The sequence below is a fragment of the Lissotriton helveticus genome, chromosome 1_1 (assembly GCF_964261635.1).
Source record: "Lissotriton helveticus chromosome 1_1, aLisHel1.1, whole genome shotgun sequence".
Lineage (NCBI taxonomy): Eukaryota > Metazoa > Chordata > Amphibia > Caudata > Salamandridae > Lissotriton > Lissotriton helveticus.
In genome coordinates this window covers 1,705,879,036-1,705,895,059 of record NC_136057.1, presented here as the reverse complement: position 1 = coordinate 1,705,895,059, position 16,024 = coordinate 1,705,879,036, and the positions used below count along the sequence as shown (strand labels likewise).

Below are 16,024 nucleotides of genomic sequence, written 5' to 3'. Positions count from 1 at the left end.
TTTCAGTGACTTGAACCACAAAACAATACACAAAAATATGGAATTAAACATTCATCAAACAAATACATAAATAATTAAATATTTTATTTAATTCACAAATATAAAAATACACATCTCAATTGCTCTTCTAAATTCCATGGATGCCACCCATCGTCCATTCTGCATACTGTTTGATGCTTGCAGCTATATTGCTCCCACAAATCGACCAGAGGATACCAACTTAATGTTTTTGTAGTAACTAATTTCAAATCACTTCACTTTCACAGAACGTTGAAACATTTTTCATTTTACATTTTGCTTCTTCATGTATGTACACTTTATCTATTTTTTAATTTACGAAGCAGTCCCGGGCCCCCTGAGTAGGTGTTGGAGGCCGCCAGGGGTCCCCGGACCACAGGTAAAGAACCACTAGAATACAGCATTGGCTGAAGTCTAAAGAGGTGCAATCAGACACTGGTGCTGCAGCGCCACCCAGAGGCCAATGGGAGTATTTTGTTGGTTAAAGCCTTGATAGAAGTAGTCAGTAATGTCATTCTTGCACACAGGATTGTGCTTTTTTGTTGTGGGAATATGGGGTGTAGGGATTGGCTATGACTCTCGACTGCACATACTGGTGCCCCAGGGATGGCAGCCATGCAGCTGTTGCTCTTTCTGCCCTTATTTGTCATTCAAACCTGACATGTAACATTCTCCACAAAGGGCCGTATGAGAAGACGTATGCCTTTAAGGGTGACTATGTGTGGACGGTCACCGACTATGGGGTAAACCCACTGATGAAAATCCAGAGCTTGTGGAAAGGACTTCCTGGAAACCTGGATGCTGCTGTGCACTCTCCGCGCACCAAGAAAACCTACTTCTTTAAAGGTGAGGGTGGAGATCTGATGAGGAAATATGCAGCGGGGAAGGATGAGCTATGGATGGGAGGGGAGTGATGGGGCAGCCGCCATGTCACTGGAGGGGACATGTGGGATAGTAACGTATGGAATGAGTGGGAAGGGATGTGAAGACACTTGGTGGGGAATGCATGGCTGACACTTTTGGAGCGGGGAGTGCGGTGAACTTCAATTTATCTTGGTGGTGGTGGTGGGTGAGACAGTGAAGGTTCTAGTCAGTTGCCAGGCTCTGGCTCAGCTCAAGGTGCTCATGATCCCTCATGCCAAAAACATGAGGAGTATTCATGCGACCCACACTTTTACTTCAATCTCAACGCCTTCCTTGTTATCAACCAGCTTTCCATGACCCCTCGACCTTCCTGCAGCACAGGGGCTGCACCATTGCCGTTTTGCAGATGGGCTGAGATTAAAGACCCTGCAGAGTGCTGTTAAAGTGCTTGTTGAGGGATGTAATGCCAGTGATTTTTCAAACAGATGGTTGTGAACCGACAATTAGAAAAATCATTAACATCATAGCCTTCTTCGAGCACTTTCACACCACTCTGCTGGGTCTTGATGGTCAGCCCGTCTGCAGGCACCCCAGGCAATGAAAAACGCGCAAACTCTGCCAGCTGTGGGCTCTTGTGAAAGTTGGGCTGTAGGTGAGCTCTGCACTTCACTTGTGCCAGGTGATGGGCATGCAACTCTGTGGACTCTGCCTGATCTTTGTTTTATTAACATGTGTAATTGCCTTCACTCAGATCGCGTTCCATGTTAAGGGTGATGTTGTAGAGTACACTACCCTGGATTCTGTTAATGTAACTCTAATTTTTTTCTAGAAAGACTTCTCTTTTGAACTTCATTTAACATGTAATTTATTTAACTGATGTAGCTTCTCAGGTTATGAAACACAAATCATTGCACCTTGATGTAAAATAGCAGAGAGAAATAGATAAGCATGTAGTGGCTTGTTTACACTATGTACCACCAGGAATCAAGCTCCTCTTCCGTGTAGTCCTGTTTCAATATGCCTCCTTCTGCTTCATCGCCACATCCAAGAGCAACTTGAAATAAGTCAGCTTGGGTTGTACATCGCACAGAGAGAGGTGTGGCGCCGTGGCCAGGGTGACTGACGCTGGAATCTGGGGATCACGGTTCGATCGCCGGCGGCAGATTAGCCCAGCACCATGTGACTGGGCAATAGCTTGCTTAATCTTCCTGACGGCCCCCAGCGCCTAGAGACCCTTACGGGTGATTGTTCACGCTTTACAAATATGGATTATTATTATTATTCTTTTGTGCACGGTTTACTAGACATTAATGTTGCTCCAACTACAACAATAACCTCGGCCACACACAGGGTGCACATGACAACTGCCTTGTCTCTTGGTTCACGCACAGCATCTTGGTTAGGGTGGTGGCCAGGGCCAGATTGTTGCTAAGGTAATATTTATAAACAATCACTTCTAACAAATCTTCTCAGTGCAGTATTAGAATGCAATGCCGAAGAATGCTTCTGGCTGTTAAAGAAATATGGTTTTTAATGTTTGAAGCATTAATCAAATTTTCACGTGCCGTTTTGTTGCACGATTTACACGCTAAGTATACTGATGGCTCAGCTGGGCTCTGGCTTGGCTCTCCCTGTTAATCTGCTGACCAGCCACTTCCATGTCAGGGGGAGCACAGAAATACTGTAGGTAATAAGTGGGTTGGGTGGGCACTGCATGACTGGGAACCGAAGAGCAGCCCTGGCAAAAATGTTCAAACCAGCCCTGCTCCCTTCCCCCTCTCTCTCTCCTTCTTTTTTCTGTCTCTCTTCTTCTGTTCCTCTCCGTAGGATATCTCTTCATCCTCTTTATATGTCCTTCCACTCTTTCATTCAGAGAGTTTCATTCAGAGAGGCTCCACTGTTGCTGCTGCAGAAATGTGGCAGAGGCAACAGCAAAAGTCCTTGGACTTTAAAAACCGATCTCTACCGACTCCCGGGAAATGCCTGATGAGATAAGTTCTGCTCTGTAGGTGGTTGCTGACTCCCTGGACATTTGGGATGAACATATACATTATTAGGGAACCAACCTGCTGGGATCAGCAATGTGACATACTGTACCCAACTGCTACTTTCGGGTGTCACTCCGTCATATTATTGCACTCCTTGTCCCACATGTTGGGACATCCTGCCACCTAGTGGTAGGAATCGAAATGGTTTCACTACGGTGGAAACCAAAGCTGTGCGCAAAGCAACACTTTCTTTCCTCTGCTTTTCGCGTTCACAAGGTCACTGTTTTCCTATGAACAGGATGAACGGGATCTGATTTTCTGGCATCCATAAATAAATTCCCGTATTTTCGACTGGTCTCTTTGCCAAACCCTGTCTGCTGATGTTTGAGCAGTTTTTCCTTTACCCTTTTCTCGAAGATCTTTTCTTACCCCCCTCATCTGGTTCCAAGCCATGCCCGCACCCTAGTGCCGCAAACTGTTTGCAGTAGGGTGACCAGTATTTTAAAGCCAAAAACTGGGACATTTCCCAAAAATAGAAGGACTACACTTTTACTTCAACCCAGCTTACAGAATGACAGTGCTCCTTAGCAGAGAATTACAGAGGTGGTAGTAACAACATACATAAAATGCCATTTTAAAGCCGGTAGCATGCCCTTATAACAACGGCTAACGCCCTGCTTTGCAAAACATAAAAAGATACCTCCCACTGTTTTCAGTCGATCCACTCTAAAAACCGGGACAGGAGCTGAATTTCATGAAATCTGTGGGGACAGCTGGCAAAAAACTAGGACTGTCAGGGCAAATCCGGGACGCCTGGTCACCCTAGTTTGCAGCCACTCCCCAACACTGCTGTCATGTGTCCACAACCACGCCTTCTAACGTGTCGCTGCCAGGGGGCACTTGAAAACTCTTGCAGCGTTTATGAAGCAATGATGAGCCAGGACTTGCAGGTAAATATTGGGTCTCAGCTCTCCTCCACCTAGTGCTTAATTTGAGCCGGTGGTTACTGGTGCTTGGCACCATCACTAATGAAAGTCTGCCACATGGTGGCGCTGTCTGTCTGATTTTGAAATGAGCACAACTACAGTTGTTTTATAATTCAATGTACAATAAAAAAATAAGTAATACCTGCCGCCCACGCTATTGTCATAGCTTTGACTGACCTAGAATAGTCTAAATGGCCACTCTTGTAGAAGTGTGATGGCTAGTACTTGTTTTGGTACTGTCATTGGCAGCGCTGACAGGGGCACTAGATAGTGCAAGCTGTAGTGGACTCCTGAAAAGGGCCTTGGCAGGTACTTTTTTAAAATTTATTTTTTTACGAATTAAGCACTGCCTCTGACTGGGAATTTATTAACTTTCGACCGTCATGAGACATACACAAAGGCTCTATATGCCCTGGCGTAACCATAAACGACTTTGCGCCTGGTGACATAGTCATTTTTCCCAGCGAGCGTGGCGATTTGTTCAAGTTGAACCAGTCTGTTAGGTGTTGCAGATGCTGATGGGAGTCGCGCGAAACCAGGCCCTAGCGGTCGAGAAAGCATCATGCTGAACCTTCAGCGTCTGCATCTTCATACACCAGAAATAGAGCCCTTGGCATGCGGCCATTTTAGTGTCAGTGACCCACCCAGTCATTCCATGGTCAAGATTAAAACCTCGCTGAATAGAAAGGCGTCCCTCGTGGGCAAGGATGGTACATCCCTGGAGAACTATGGATATAAAATATGGCATCTTGGAGATAGCGTGCTGAGGTAGGCTGAAAGTTCATCAAAGGTTCTTTTCTAGTCTTATTGCAATTACATTTAAATAAAGGTTTGTTGAATGCTGGTCGTTGTAAGTCCATGTCCTTGCAAACGCACAGGGCATGCATGACAATTTGAGTCCATATCTACACACTGGATAAAAGCGATCAGAATTTAGTCCACATAACCTTGCTTCTAAATCGTTGGCTAAAGTCAAGCTCCAGATTTAAAATTCTTGAAAAAAAAATTATGATAAAAAATGTAGCTTTTAAGGAAACTGCACTGATCCTCCCCCATGCATTAGCCGCACCATATATAGTACTAAGCTGTTTATTTAAGAGCAGTGACAGATAACATGTGCAAAACCTATATGTTTCATTTTACATTTGAGATTTTATTTCATTTTTTTAAAATTACTTCTCCAGTCACTTTAAATTGAATTTGGATAATAAATACATCGGAAGACTTGAGCAACAGTTTTAGTCAATTGGAGGTTGGAATAACTCGAAGTCAATAATATACTACAGCCCATTCGGTTCTGTAGGGCTCAGTAGAAACCAATGTCTAGTTCAAATCCTTGATAAGGAACACCTGTTATCTGAGTTCTTAGCAAATATCCTCAGTTAAAAGGGAGGATTGTACACCCAGGTACAAACCTAAACTCCAAATCACAGAGCAGGACTGATGGCAGGTCAGAGATACAAATCTTTTTAAGGTCTTCATGTTATAGTAGCTAATATGAAAAAAAGTACTCATCCTTTAGTACTAGATAATGCAGTGGTACCTGCTTTTATGATAATGAAGAGTGAAAGAGAACTCCCAAAATCCGCTGCACAGTAGCACATCGGAGTGTCTGACTGAACCAAAATTTCCATTTATTCAGTTTTTTGTTTCCAGTTTGATTATTTTCTGATGTAGTGTTGCAAAAAAATAAAAAAAAAAGTGATGGGTGGCGTGGTTGAGTGAACCCCCAGCCCCTGGTAATTGCACCAGGACACATTCCAGTCCATTGTTTGTCTGGCCATTATTCCACACCAGACAGAGACCAGCCATATAACAATTTCAGTCCTGCCCGATAGGAACAGTCCAGCCTGAACTGCCCGGAACGCCCCTCCCCCCACGCTAGGCAGGAAAACGAGTGACCCCAGCCTGCTTTTAGCCTTGCCACTGAGGTGCGGCACTGAGCACAGGATCCTTCTTCGGGCACACCATTTTTGCTCGCAATGTTCTCAATCTACCCCTTGTGATCAAGATGGGAGGCAATATCCGCCCAATCAGAGACCTTTTTCAAGGATTCACGCATACTCTACCCAAGCTAGGGTGGCTACCAGTAATAAATAAGAGCTTCGAACTTGCCTGCAACAGCTATGTCGATGACATGCAGTTGACTCTCAAACTGGAAAACTCCAAAGATGTAGGAAAATCGAAAATCATCAGCTGCCTCATTGGTCTAGATCAATAGATGACATGGAACCATCTGAGATTAAATGCCTCAAAAACCCAAATATTCACCTGCGGTCAATAAAAAAAGTCATGATCCTCTATACATCTGGCAGGATGAACTAAAACTTGCACCAAAAATAGCTAAAGGTTCAAAATTTTTGAATTGTCATTACACCGCACTCACCCTGAATGTTAAAGTGGAAAACGCTATCTAACTCTGCCTTCTTTATGATGAGAATACTGCAACACCTTTTTCCACATCTTTAATTTCCTCTAAAAAAATTAAGCAACCACATCACTCATCCTCTTGAAACTGGATCACGCTAATGGACTATACCACATTATACCGCTCACAAGTATGAAAATACTACAGAGAATTCAGAATTCATCAGAAAGACTGCTTCTACATGTAAAGACACAAACCCACATCTTGCCTGTCCCAAAGGCTCTACACTGGCTTCCAGTTACAAGAAGATCTTTCTTCAATCTACTATGCATGAATCACTGCAATAAATGGTGAAGGACCTAAATAACTCCAATGAAAAATGACAAAACACTAACAGCAGGCAAACCAGTAACCTACATTCTAAGCAGGAACCCACAGCTAATCACCACAACCTACTGCAAAAATATTGTTGGTGACGCAACCCTTTTGCTGTTCAAGTTGCCAAATTATGGAACTCTACCTGCTAAGTTTAGAGCCACTGAGGCTAACTTACAGGAGAATGGCTAAAAGCTGTCTCCTCCCACCATGATCCATCCAAGAACACCTCTATGCTCTCCTGAGCTGAAGGAAACGTTTTCTGCAAATCAAGCACAGTCTGTGTACCAGCAGATGGCCCCTGCTATCATAACAATAGTACAGTAAGAATCAGTCCACTACAACAAGCCACCCAAGCACTTAATTCAAACATGAACTGAATGGCAAGGTCCACACATTTTTACACTGATGATCCACTGCACCAAATGCACTCAAAAACCCCAGGAGCTATCCAGGAGGAACTATCTGATAATATTATACCCACATTCTCGAAGAACAAACACCTGCTTGAGAAGTGCAGGACTAACATACTACAATGTATATCGTGGCCTACCGAAGCATCAAAGCTCAATACCATCGGCTATCAAACCATATGCATGTTTTCCCCTGCCACTATCTCCCTCCACTAACTAGCCTCCTCTCTTTTTAGGTCTTGCCTGAGCCAGCGCATGCGCTGCTCTGGTGAGACATTTAGTAACTGGGTTTTCAGAGTGCTTCCATAGGCTTTTGCCGGCCTCCAGTGTGCGGTTACGTGCGTGTGGACGTGCACAGCTGCCATCTGGCTTTCTGTATTAGCTCATTAAGACTTACGTTACAAGAAAGGGTAGACCCAATAAGTGTCGCTGGGACCTGGGTGTATATTAGTACATTGGGGAAGGGGTCCCAGTACACATTCATTAAAAATAGAAAGAATAGTAAATTCAAATAAACATGGAAAACATAAAGAAATATACCGTAACGGTCGGGTAGGTACACTGTTATTTAATCCCAATGTGTCTTTGGAAAATCCCATATAAATTGCATCATTTATACATTAAAAATTTGTGCCCCAATGGGTGAAAGCGAAGGGGTAGGTGATGGTATAAGTGAAATTTCGTGCAAGGAATGGGAAATAATGCAGGGTAGGTCATAAGGCCCTGAGCAACATAAAATGCTAGTTCACTGGCTTCAACAAAGAGCCGCAGTACAGTGCCATAAATGTCCACAACTTTTACAAAGCCATGCTGAGAGCGCTACAATTAATGCTTCCTAGTTCAACGCAAAAGCTGGAGGGTGTGTAGGTTGTCGACGTTTCGACCACAACGTATATGTAGGTATAGCCTTGAACTTCAAAAGGGTGCTTCCTCAGGACAGGAGTGACGTGGAGGAGGGGCAAGCTTCTTTCAAGAATAAATCAAGGGTGAGATAACCAAGAACAAAACAAACAAAGCTGCAGGCACGTCGGCTCCAAACAGTGATGATCGGTATATTGCCAGTGAAACATTGAGAACGTTCGGGATAGACTCCACAGTCTCGTGCTTCACCGGTGTCGCTCTATTTAGCATTCTGGGGGCACGGAAAACAGCAAATCTCCCATCTCGTGCTCAAGTCGCCAATGTTGCTCAATTAATTACCGTGCTGGGGGGAATGAAAACCAGTGTGACTCCTGCGAACCGTCTCTCTATCAACGCAGGGTAAACCTGAGTAAACAGGTTTACCCTACGTCTCAGGGATAAATGACTAAACCGTACTCATTTGTCACTTTTCTATGTCACTTTTTGTAGCCTAGGTTCAATAGTACTTTCACTAGGACACCTAACACCATTGTCTAATTGTTCAGTTTTTGTACAGTCATAATTGTGAAATTGAATACTCATGTATATATATTGTGTTATATACTTAATTTCTTTATAATTCATTACATAAAATTTTCATTAAATCGTGAAAGTGTGTAGTCAGCTTCTCTTTTTGACATCCCTCCAGCCCTTTTCTATAGCCATTGTGCATTACTATATCAGAAACCTTTCATACTATTCCACAGGAGCCATTTGTTTTCTTAAATAGCATCTATTAATTTAGGCACACAGTGCCACCTTGTGGCAGACTGTCACAAGTGCCAGTGTTGACAATTAAGTGCCGGGGCCGAGCACCTAATACCAGCAGCTGAAATTAAGCACCGGCGAGCTGTAATGAAAGGGCAAAGACGTGCTCTCCTTTCCCTGTTATATCGCTTTCCTCCTCTGTATTCACCAAGCCTAAGAGGGTCCTGTCCATCAAATGCAGCCTTCCTGAGAAGCACCTTTGTATAAGACCTCTTTCCCAGATAGGCCCCATTTTCCAACTGATCTTTCCATGAAGCCTTTATCCTCTGAGTGAAGATGTCATGCCAGAGGCCTCTCCTCTCATAGCTCTCATACTGCGAGAATTCTTACTATAATCCCTTTTTTCCTCCCGACTTCCGTACCCCACGCAACTCAATCTAATTTTGTTAAGGCTTGGCCCTTTACCATCCGCTTGTATTTTTTCTGTAGGTGACAAAGTCTGGGGATACACGGATTTCAAACTGAACTACGGATACCCGAAACTGTTGGCCCGAGTGCCCCCCAACATCGACGCAGCCCTCTACTGGGAGGGCAACCAGAAGATCTTCCTCTTCAAGGTGAGCTGTGACTGTGACATTATTCCATGCTAAATCGTATAGCTGGTGAGTTGGCTCACGGGGTTAGTGCATGTGCTGAAGAGGTATGTTTGCAAACCGCAGATTACAATCCTGGTGCAGCCCAACTCAGTCTGCCACCCATTCAGTGTTGATGAAATAAGTGCTGTTGTGTATGGTACTACCTGTTATTTACTGCACTGTAACACTGTCAGGAAGTGCCATATAAAACAAATATATAAGCTGTTGCATATGCTCCGGAGTACAGCGTTACAGGAATCCTATTTGGCTCAGTTTGCTCATTTTTGATGGACACTTCTTACTATAGATTCCTTGCCTTTTGAATTTCCCCAAGCTCCAGACTGGATCTGGAAAGTTTATCTGCAATAGGCCCAGCATACCGGCAGGTGGCATCATCGGACACCGTGGAAACCTGGTCCAGCCTTGGAAGGTGACAACACATAGCCATGGATAGGTGCTAATATCAGTCAGTTCTTTTTTCTGCGCCCATCGACGTGGATCCTGAGTTCTGCTCCCAAAGTGTTAATCGGTTCAGGGACTCCCTAGAACACATACTGTTACAATGTGCATTACAGAAAATGTCCCCTCCAAAGACTTCAGGCTTTAACCCTCACCACACCTGCTGGAAACAGGTGCTGGGCACAAATCCACGTGATGTCTGCCTTTGGTGCTTAGGTTCCAAACATGACTCGAATGTTGCGATAAGTGCTCCCTGATATGTCCAGAGGCTATCACGGATCCGGAAGTGGAACTTTGTCACTGAGCACAGAAAGCATGGACGATCATGCTTGCAGTCACTGGCCTGTTCGTGATCCAAGTCTTGGCTCAAAGCTAGGCCCTAGTTGAGGTCGCCACCTTCAGGTAAGTCCATGATGGAGACGAAGGACAGGCCTCTCCGCAAGAACAAAAAAACTAATGTGGAATCGACCATGCCATACCTCTTCCGCTCCAGGCAGTGGTCGCTCATTTGGCATCCAGGATCCAGCTCCACCGCCATCATCTGACTCTGATCCCATTCTGCAGCTGAAGCCAGGAGCCCTGAATTTCCCAGCCTTGGTTGATTCCACCGCAGGTTGAAGCCTTCAAGGAAGTGATGCTGCAGTTTGTTTAGACAATTCCAGGTTCCCTGGAGCAACTATATCCCGCGGTCCCCCAGGGCCCTGAAATGAACTTCTACAGTCAAGGCCCTCCCCAGAGTCCGCCGACACCACTATGGCCATGTTCGTCCTCTTGCTGGTGGCAGGCCATGCTTCCACACCATTGCTGAAGCCACGTAGGTTCCAGACAGTACAGCTTCGGCCTTTCCCAAGAGGCACTGATTCCTCATCTGACCCCAATGTTCGCTTCGTTCCAGAGGCGAGTTTGTCTAACTGTTTCCCACGATGAATACAATAAGGAGGCAGGCAATTTCCTTTCCCCTTACTACATAGATAGTGGCTCAAGCTTAGATTTACAAAATCTCCTCTGAGACAGAGATGGACTCGCCATTTGGTGACCCCCTACTGACGAGAGTGTCTCTTTTACTGTGGTAGTTCAGAATCAGAGGTTGTAGAGCTGCAGTTGCCTACTGTGGAAACCAAGGCACATTTGTCCACAGACATGTTGCAGCCAAGTCCTTCAACTTCCACACCATTGCTGCCCTTCAATGTGGACCTGCTGGAGATCATAATGCCAGCCCCATTCAGGCTTTGCTCAGTGCCAGTAGTGAGTCGACCTATTGCCAGCACCCTAGGCCTGACACAAGGGACCCGGCCTTCCTGACAAAACTTCACACACCGAAAGCCTAGCTGTACGGGTGTCTGACAGTAAGGTAAACCCTAATTCCTTCCCCACCTATCTACCCAACCGAGAATAAAACACATTAATACACTGGGAAGCAGACTTCTCTTGCAATCAGGCTCTGAGACCCCTTTAATTTTTTTGCGTTCTGGGGAGGTGCACTCATGCCCTTCCGGATGCGGGAAGCGAGATCTTGCCTATCTGGATACCACAGACCATTGGCCATGCATTTGGCACCAGCGTGGTGGTCCAGCGCCATGCCGTGCCTGGAAGCACACCATGGATTTTTTCGGTCAAAGGCAGGCATCCCTGAAGGATATACATTTAGATAGATCCAGACTTTTCAGCTAAAAGGTGGACTCTGCCTTGGAGGACTTCAAAGACAGCCGACCTACGGCTCGCTCCTCCGGTCTGTTGCCCCTGGCCCACCAATTTCGCCAGCAGTCACAGAAATTACTGGGCTACGCAAGGGACCCGCCTTTTACTAGAGGCAGCCCTTCAAACCTATCCAACAAGCTGCTCACCTTTTTCCTTGGCTCCCGGGTATGACATAGTGGTATAGGCTGTGGCCATAAGCTTAGGTCGAAGACCTCTTCCTGTTGCCAGCTGCAACCACTGCCAAATCACTCTGATACTCCCTCCTTTGGACACCAGTGGCCAAAAGGAGGCAGGATCCGTTTTTTCTGTCTAGCTGGTAGTCAATTACCTCAGACTGGCAATTTTTAGAGGCTGTCCAGAATGGTTACACGCTCCCTTTTCTGTTTACCCCCTTCATTTTCCTCCTGTATTGGCTCAGACTTCAGTGGATCATGCCACCCTTCCCTCATAGACACTGCATGTCAAGGGAGCTAGAGTCCCTGAGGTGGAGACGCACAGTATACTACTCCAGATACTTCCTGGTGCCCAAGAAGGATGCTGGCCTGAATCATATGATAGACCTTTGGTTTCATAATACCTTCTATTTGAAAGAAAAATTCTAGGTGCTACTTTTCTACATGCATTTACTCTGAACACTTCCAATTCACCATCAGTCCTTTTGGTCTCCCTTCTACTTTCTGGTGTTCATGTCTTCAATGGCAGTGGCCATGACTCATATTTGCAGAGTTCTCATATTCCCGTACCTCCCAGATTATCATTTCTTTTTTTTTTGCAGAGTTTTATATAGCGCGAACTAGACCCGAACCGAATCAGGTATCAGAGCGCTTTACATCAAGGTGGGCTTGTCACACTCAGTCATCGACCACCCACAGGTGACAATCCCACCGCTATTTTCCCTTGTGCTCTCCATCAACTTGCTGAAATTCCACAATCAGCCACCGCAGAGGATTCTCTTTAGTGGGGCTTTTCTAGATATGGAGGCTTCAAAGCCTTTATGTCCCTTCAGGCTATGATCCAGATATTTTAGGTTCATTCCTGTTTGTGGCTGGTCAGTTCTGAGGCATCCTGATCTCCTGGCCTAGAGGATCTTGCCACTGCCCCATGCCTATTGGCACATGTGGGCTCTATAATGGAATTGTTCACCTTCAATGAATGGGCTCAGCACTAGGGGTGCCCCTGTTTTGGAAATGGCAATCCAGGTCCTACAATGGTGGATGAAAGATGCCAAACTGACTTGTGGAATACCACTCTCCCTGCCCCACTCAGGGCTCTCGGTGGTTATGGCCACAATGATCTCTGATCTGGGGAGACCACTTGGATAAGGTGGAGATTACAGGCCTTTGGTCCCTGATGGAGCAGAGGCACCACATCAATCTTTAGTACCTGCATGCCATCGGGCTGGACCTCAAGGCCTTCATGCCTTCCACCAAGGGCGACCTTGTTCTCTTGCTGACAGACAGTACAACGTGGGGGTCACGTGCCATACCAGGAGAAACTAGGACTGTGGCACTGGCTGAACTGTCCGAGGTTTGCCCTTCTGTCGTCCACCTGGCAGGTTCCCTGAATGCCAGGCTAGGCAAGCTCAGACCGATTGCCTTCGACACCAACAGCCCCATCAACGATCGACGATGGAACTGAGTCCGTTCAAGCGCTGCCCCGTTTGCAACTCGAAATACCCTCACATCGATGTGCACCCGGTGTGCAATAAATGTCTCTCACCGGACCACGACGAGGCCAGCTGCGTGGCCTGTTCCAAATTCAGATCGAAGAAAACTCTTCGTCTTCGGCGCGCTGCACGACAGTCGGCGCGGGAGTCGGCACCCGAACCAGAAAACATCTTCGGGGCTGACGACGAGGAGGGTGTACCAGAGGAGGATCCTGATCAGCACTCGGATCCCGCATCGGAGCAAGACTCCAACTACAATGAGGACGAGGAACAACTCTACGTCCATGATGAAGACATCGTCGAGGTAGGAGACGACGTACAACCTATCGGAGCCGTCGACGACGACTCGAGCTAGGCCCAACCGCAGTAGCGGGGCCCCATTAAGACTCTTCCACGGTTCAGGTCGAGGCATCGCCGGAAGGCCTTAGCCAAGATCTTCGTCCATGTTCTCTAGTCCCGCTTCAAGGCCCAACGTAAGAACATTTCCAAAGAGCCATCGGTCGATCGGCCACAATCAGTGGAAAAATCGAAACCGAAACCAAAAGACACTAAATCGAAACCGAAACTGGTGAAAGCAACCATCGGCTCGACGACTTCTGAACCTACCAAGTCCAAACGTGTGCTCGACCCCTCAGGGTCGGAAGGGGGCGTCGACCTGAAGATCGGAGCGACAAAGCCCGTGTCTACAGTTAAGCACGTCACGCTCACGTCGACGTCGACGTCCGGCTCCAAAGATGGCGACTCTTCCAAAGGACTCCAGGCCCAAAAAGCCATCGATCCGAAGATTCGGAAGCCGCTGTTAGTCAAAGCCTTCGAGCCGAAATCCAAACTCGGCCCGAAAGAACAGACCTCATTGAAGCAAACAAACGTACCTGCTGCGCAACAACGGCTCGAGTCGACGCAAGGCCACAAGCACACGGAACTGTCGAAGTCTGTCGGATCGAAGACCCCTACATCGAAGTAAGTCAGTCCGTCACCGATGCTTACGGCGCCGATAAAATATGGACTGCCCCCGACGGCACGGCCTAAAACTGTCCAACTCCCAAAGGCTACCGACTCATCCAAGTCACCATCAGTAGCCGCTCCCACTCAGCATAGGACGGAAGACGTTCTGTTCCAGCCACCGTCCTACGACAGACCAGTCGAAACTATACATCGACTCCGAATCTGGTCGACTTACCGTTTATAAACGGAAAATCCTGCCTGAAACTCCTATGGACTCTTACAGGATACCGCTAAAGAAAAAGAGGGACTCTACCGCCTCTCCTACCCTTTTTGAACCCATCCCACCATATGGGCGAGACTATACCTACTCTCCCACACCTGTCACTGAGGATGAGGAGGAAGGGGACAATGAGGACCAGTTTAACTATCCCATTGACACAGATCAGGATGAGTCCCAGCCATGGGCTGACACTGTTGACCCTGATGAACCACACACCACCCCTGACACTCAGTCATATGTGGTCAAAACTTCGCCTACTGAAGATACTGCTGCGTTTAACGCACTAATTGAAAGGGCAGCCCATAACCATGATGTCGACATGCACGCTGACCCCGTGGAGGAAGACTTTCTCTTTGATACGTTCTCAACATCAGAAAGATTTGTAAAAACTCTACCTATGCTCAAGGGTGTGCTCAAACATGCTAGTGACATTTTTAAAGAGCCCACTAAAGCGAGGGTGGTGAACCCCAGAATTGAAAGGAAGTACCGGCCTGCGCCTGTGGACCCTACGTATATCAAGGGCCAACTCCCTTTGGACTGTGGTGGCTAATGCTCGTAAAAGAGCGAACTCTCAAACAACTGGTGATGCTCCTCCTCCGGACAAAGAATCCAAGATCTTAGAAGCTTCTGGGAAAGTATAGCAGCTCAAGCAGCTAATATTTGGAGGATCTCAAATACACAAGCCCTGTTAGCAAGATATGATAGGGCCCACTATGACACGTTAGAGCAGCTACTGCAACACCTGCCAGATGCTTATAAGTATGGAGCAGAAATGCTTATACAAGAAGGGAAGTTGATCTCCAACGCGTCCATTAAGTGTGCGTTAGATGCAGCTGACACAGCGGCTAGGGCCATAAACACTAGCGTCATGCTCAGAAGGCATGCCTGGCTCCACATCTCTGGTTTCAAGTCGGAAATCCAAACTACTCTACTTAATCAGCCGGTTAACCCTGACTTCCTGTTTGGTCCTGAGGTAGACACCACTCTAGAAAAGATGAAAAAGGACACTGAAACTGCAAAATCCATGGGAGCTCTGCAGTCTCAACAGTTAAGGGGCGGTTCCTTTCGTCGCTCCGGTAACAGGGGAGCTTCTAGAGGACAAGCATCGCAACAAGCCCAATACACCAAGGGAGGCATGCAAACCACCTATAACAAGAACAATAGGGGTGGATACCGTGGGAACAGTACCAAAGGCAGAGGACGTGGAAATAATAATGCCAGATCCTCCGCCACTAACAAACAGTGACGTCTTGTCACTGCCCCCCGACCATACAACACCGGTCGGGGGAAGACTTCAGTAGTTCCTGCCAGTCTGGGAAAGCATTACCATGGACAGGTGGGTGAGACAACTTATACATCCCGGTTATTGTCTGGAGTTAACCTCCACTCCACCCAACATACCCCCAAGGCACCGTCCTATGTCCGCAGAGCACATGCACTTATTGCAGCAAGAAGTCATCTCCATGCTGCAAAAAGGGGCCATAGAACTCGTGCCTTTAGAACAACAGGGTACAGGGGTGTATTCACTGTACTTCTTAATCCCAAAGAAAGACGGGTCTCTCAGGCCCATTCTAGACCTCAGACCCTTAAACCATTACATCCTATCAGAACACTTTCACATGCTTACTTTACAGCAAGTTCTGCCATTGCTCAGTCAGGGAGATTTCCTAGCAACCCTAGATCTGAAGGATGCCTATTTCCACATTCCCATTCACCCCAGT

General features: G+C 46.6%; 1 protein-coding gene across 1 annotated transcript in view; it reads left to right on the top strand.

Annotated features, from left to right (window-relative positions):
- MMP19 (matrix metallopeptidase 19) overlaps window positions 1–16,024 on the top strand; it is a 66,702-nt gene that overhangs the window by 44,632 nt on the left and 6,046 nt on the right. The window contains exons 7-8 of the mRNA XM_078689078.1: window positions 700–864; window positions 9,110–9,237. Coding sequence (XP_078545204.1) covers window positions 700–864; window positions 9,110–9,237 — 293 coding nt within the window. The remainder of the gene's footprint in view (window positions 1–699; window positions 865–9,109; window positions 9,238–16,024) is intronic.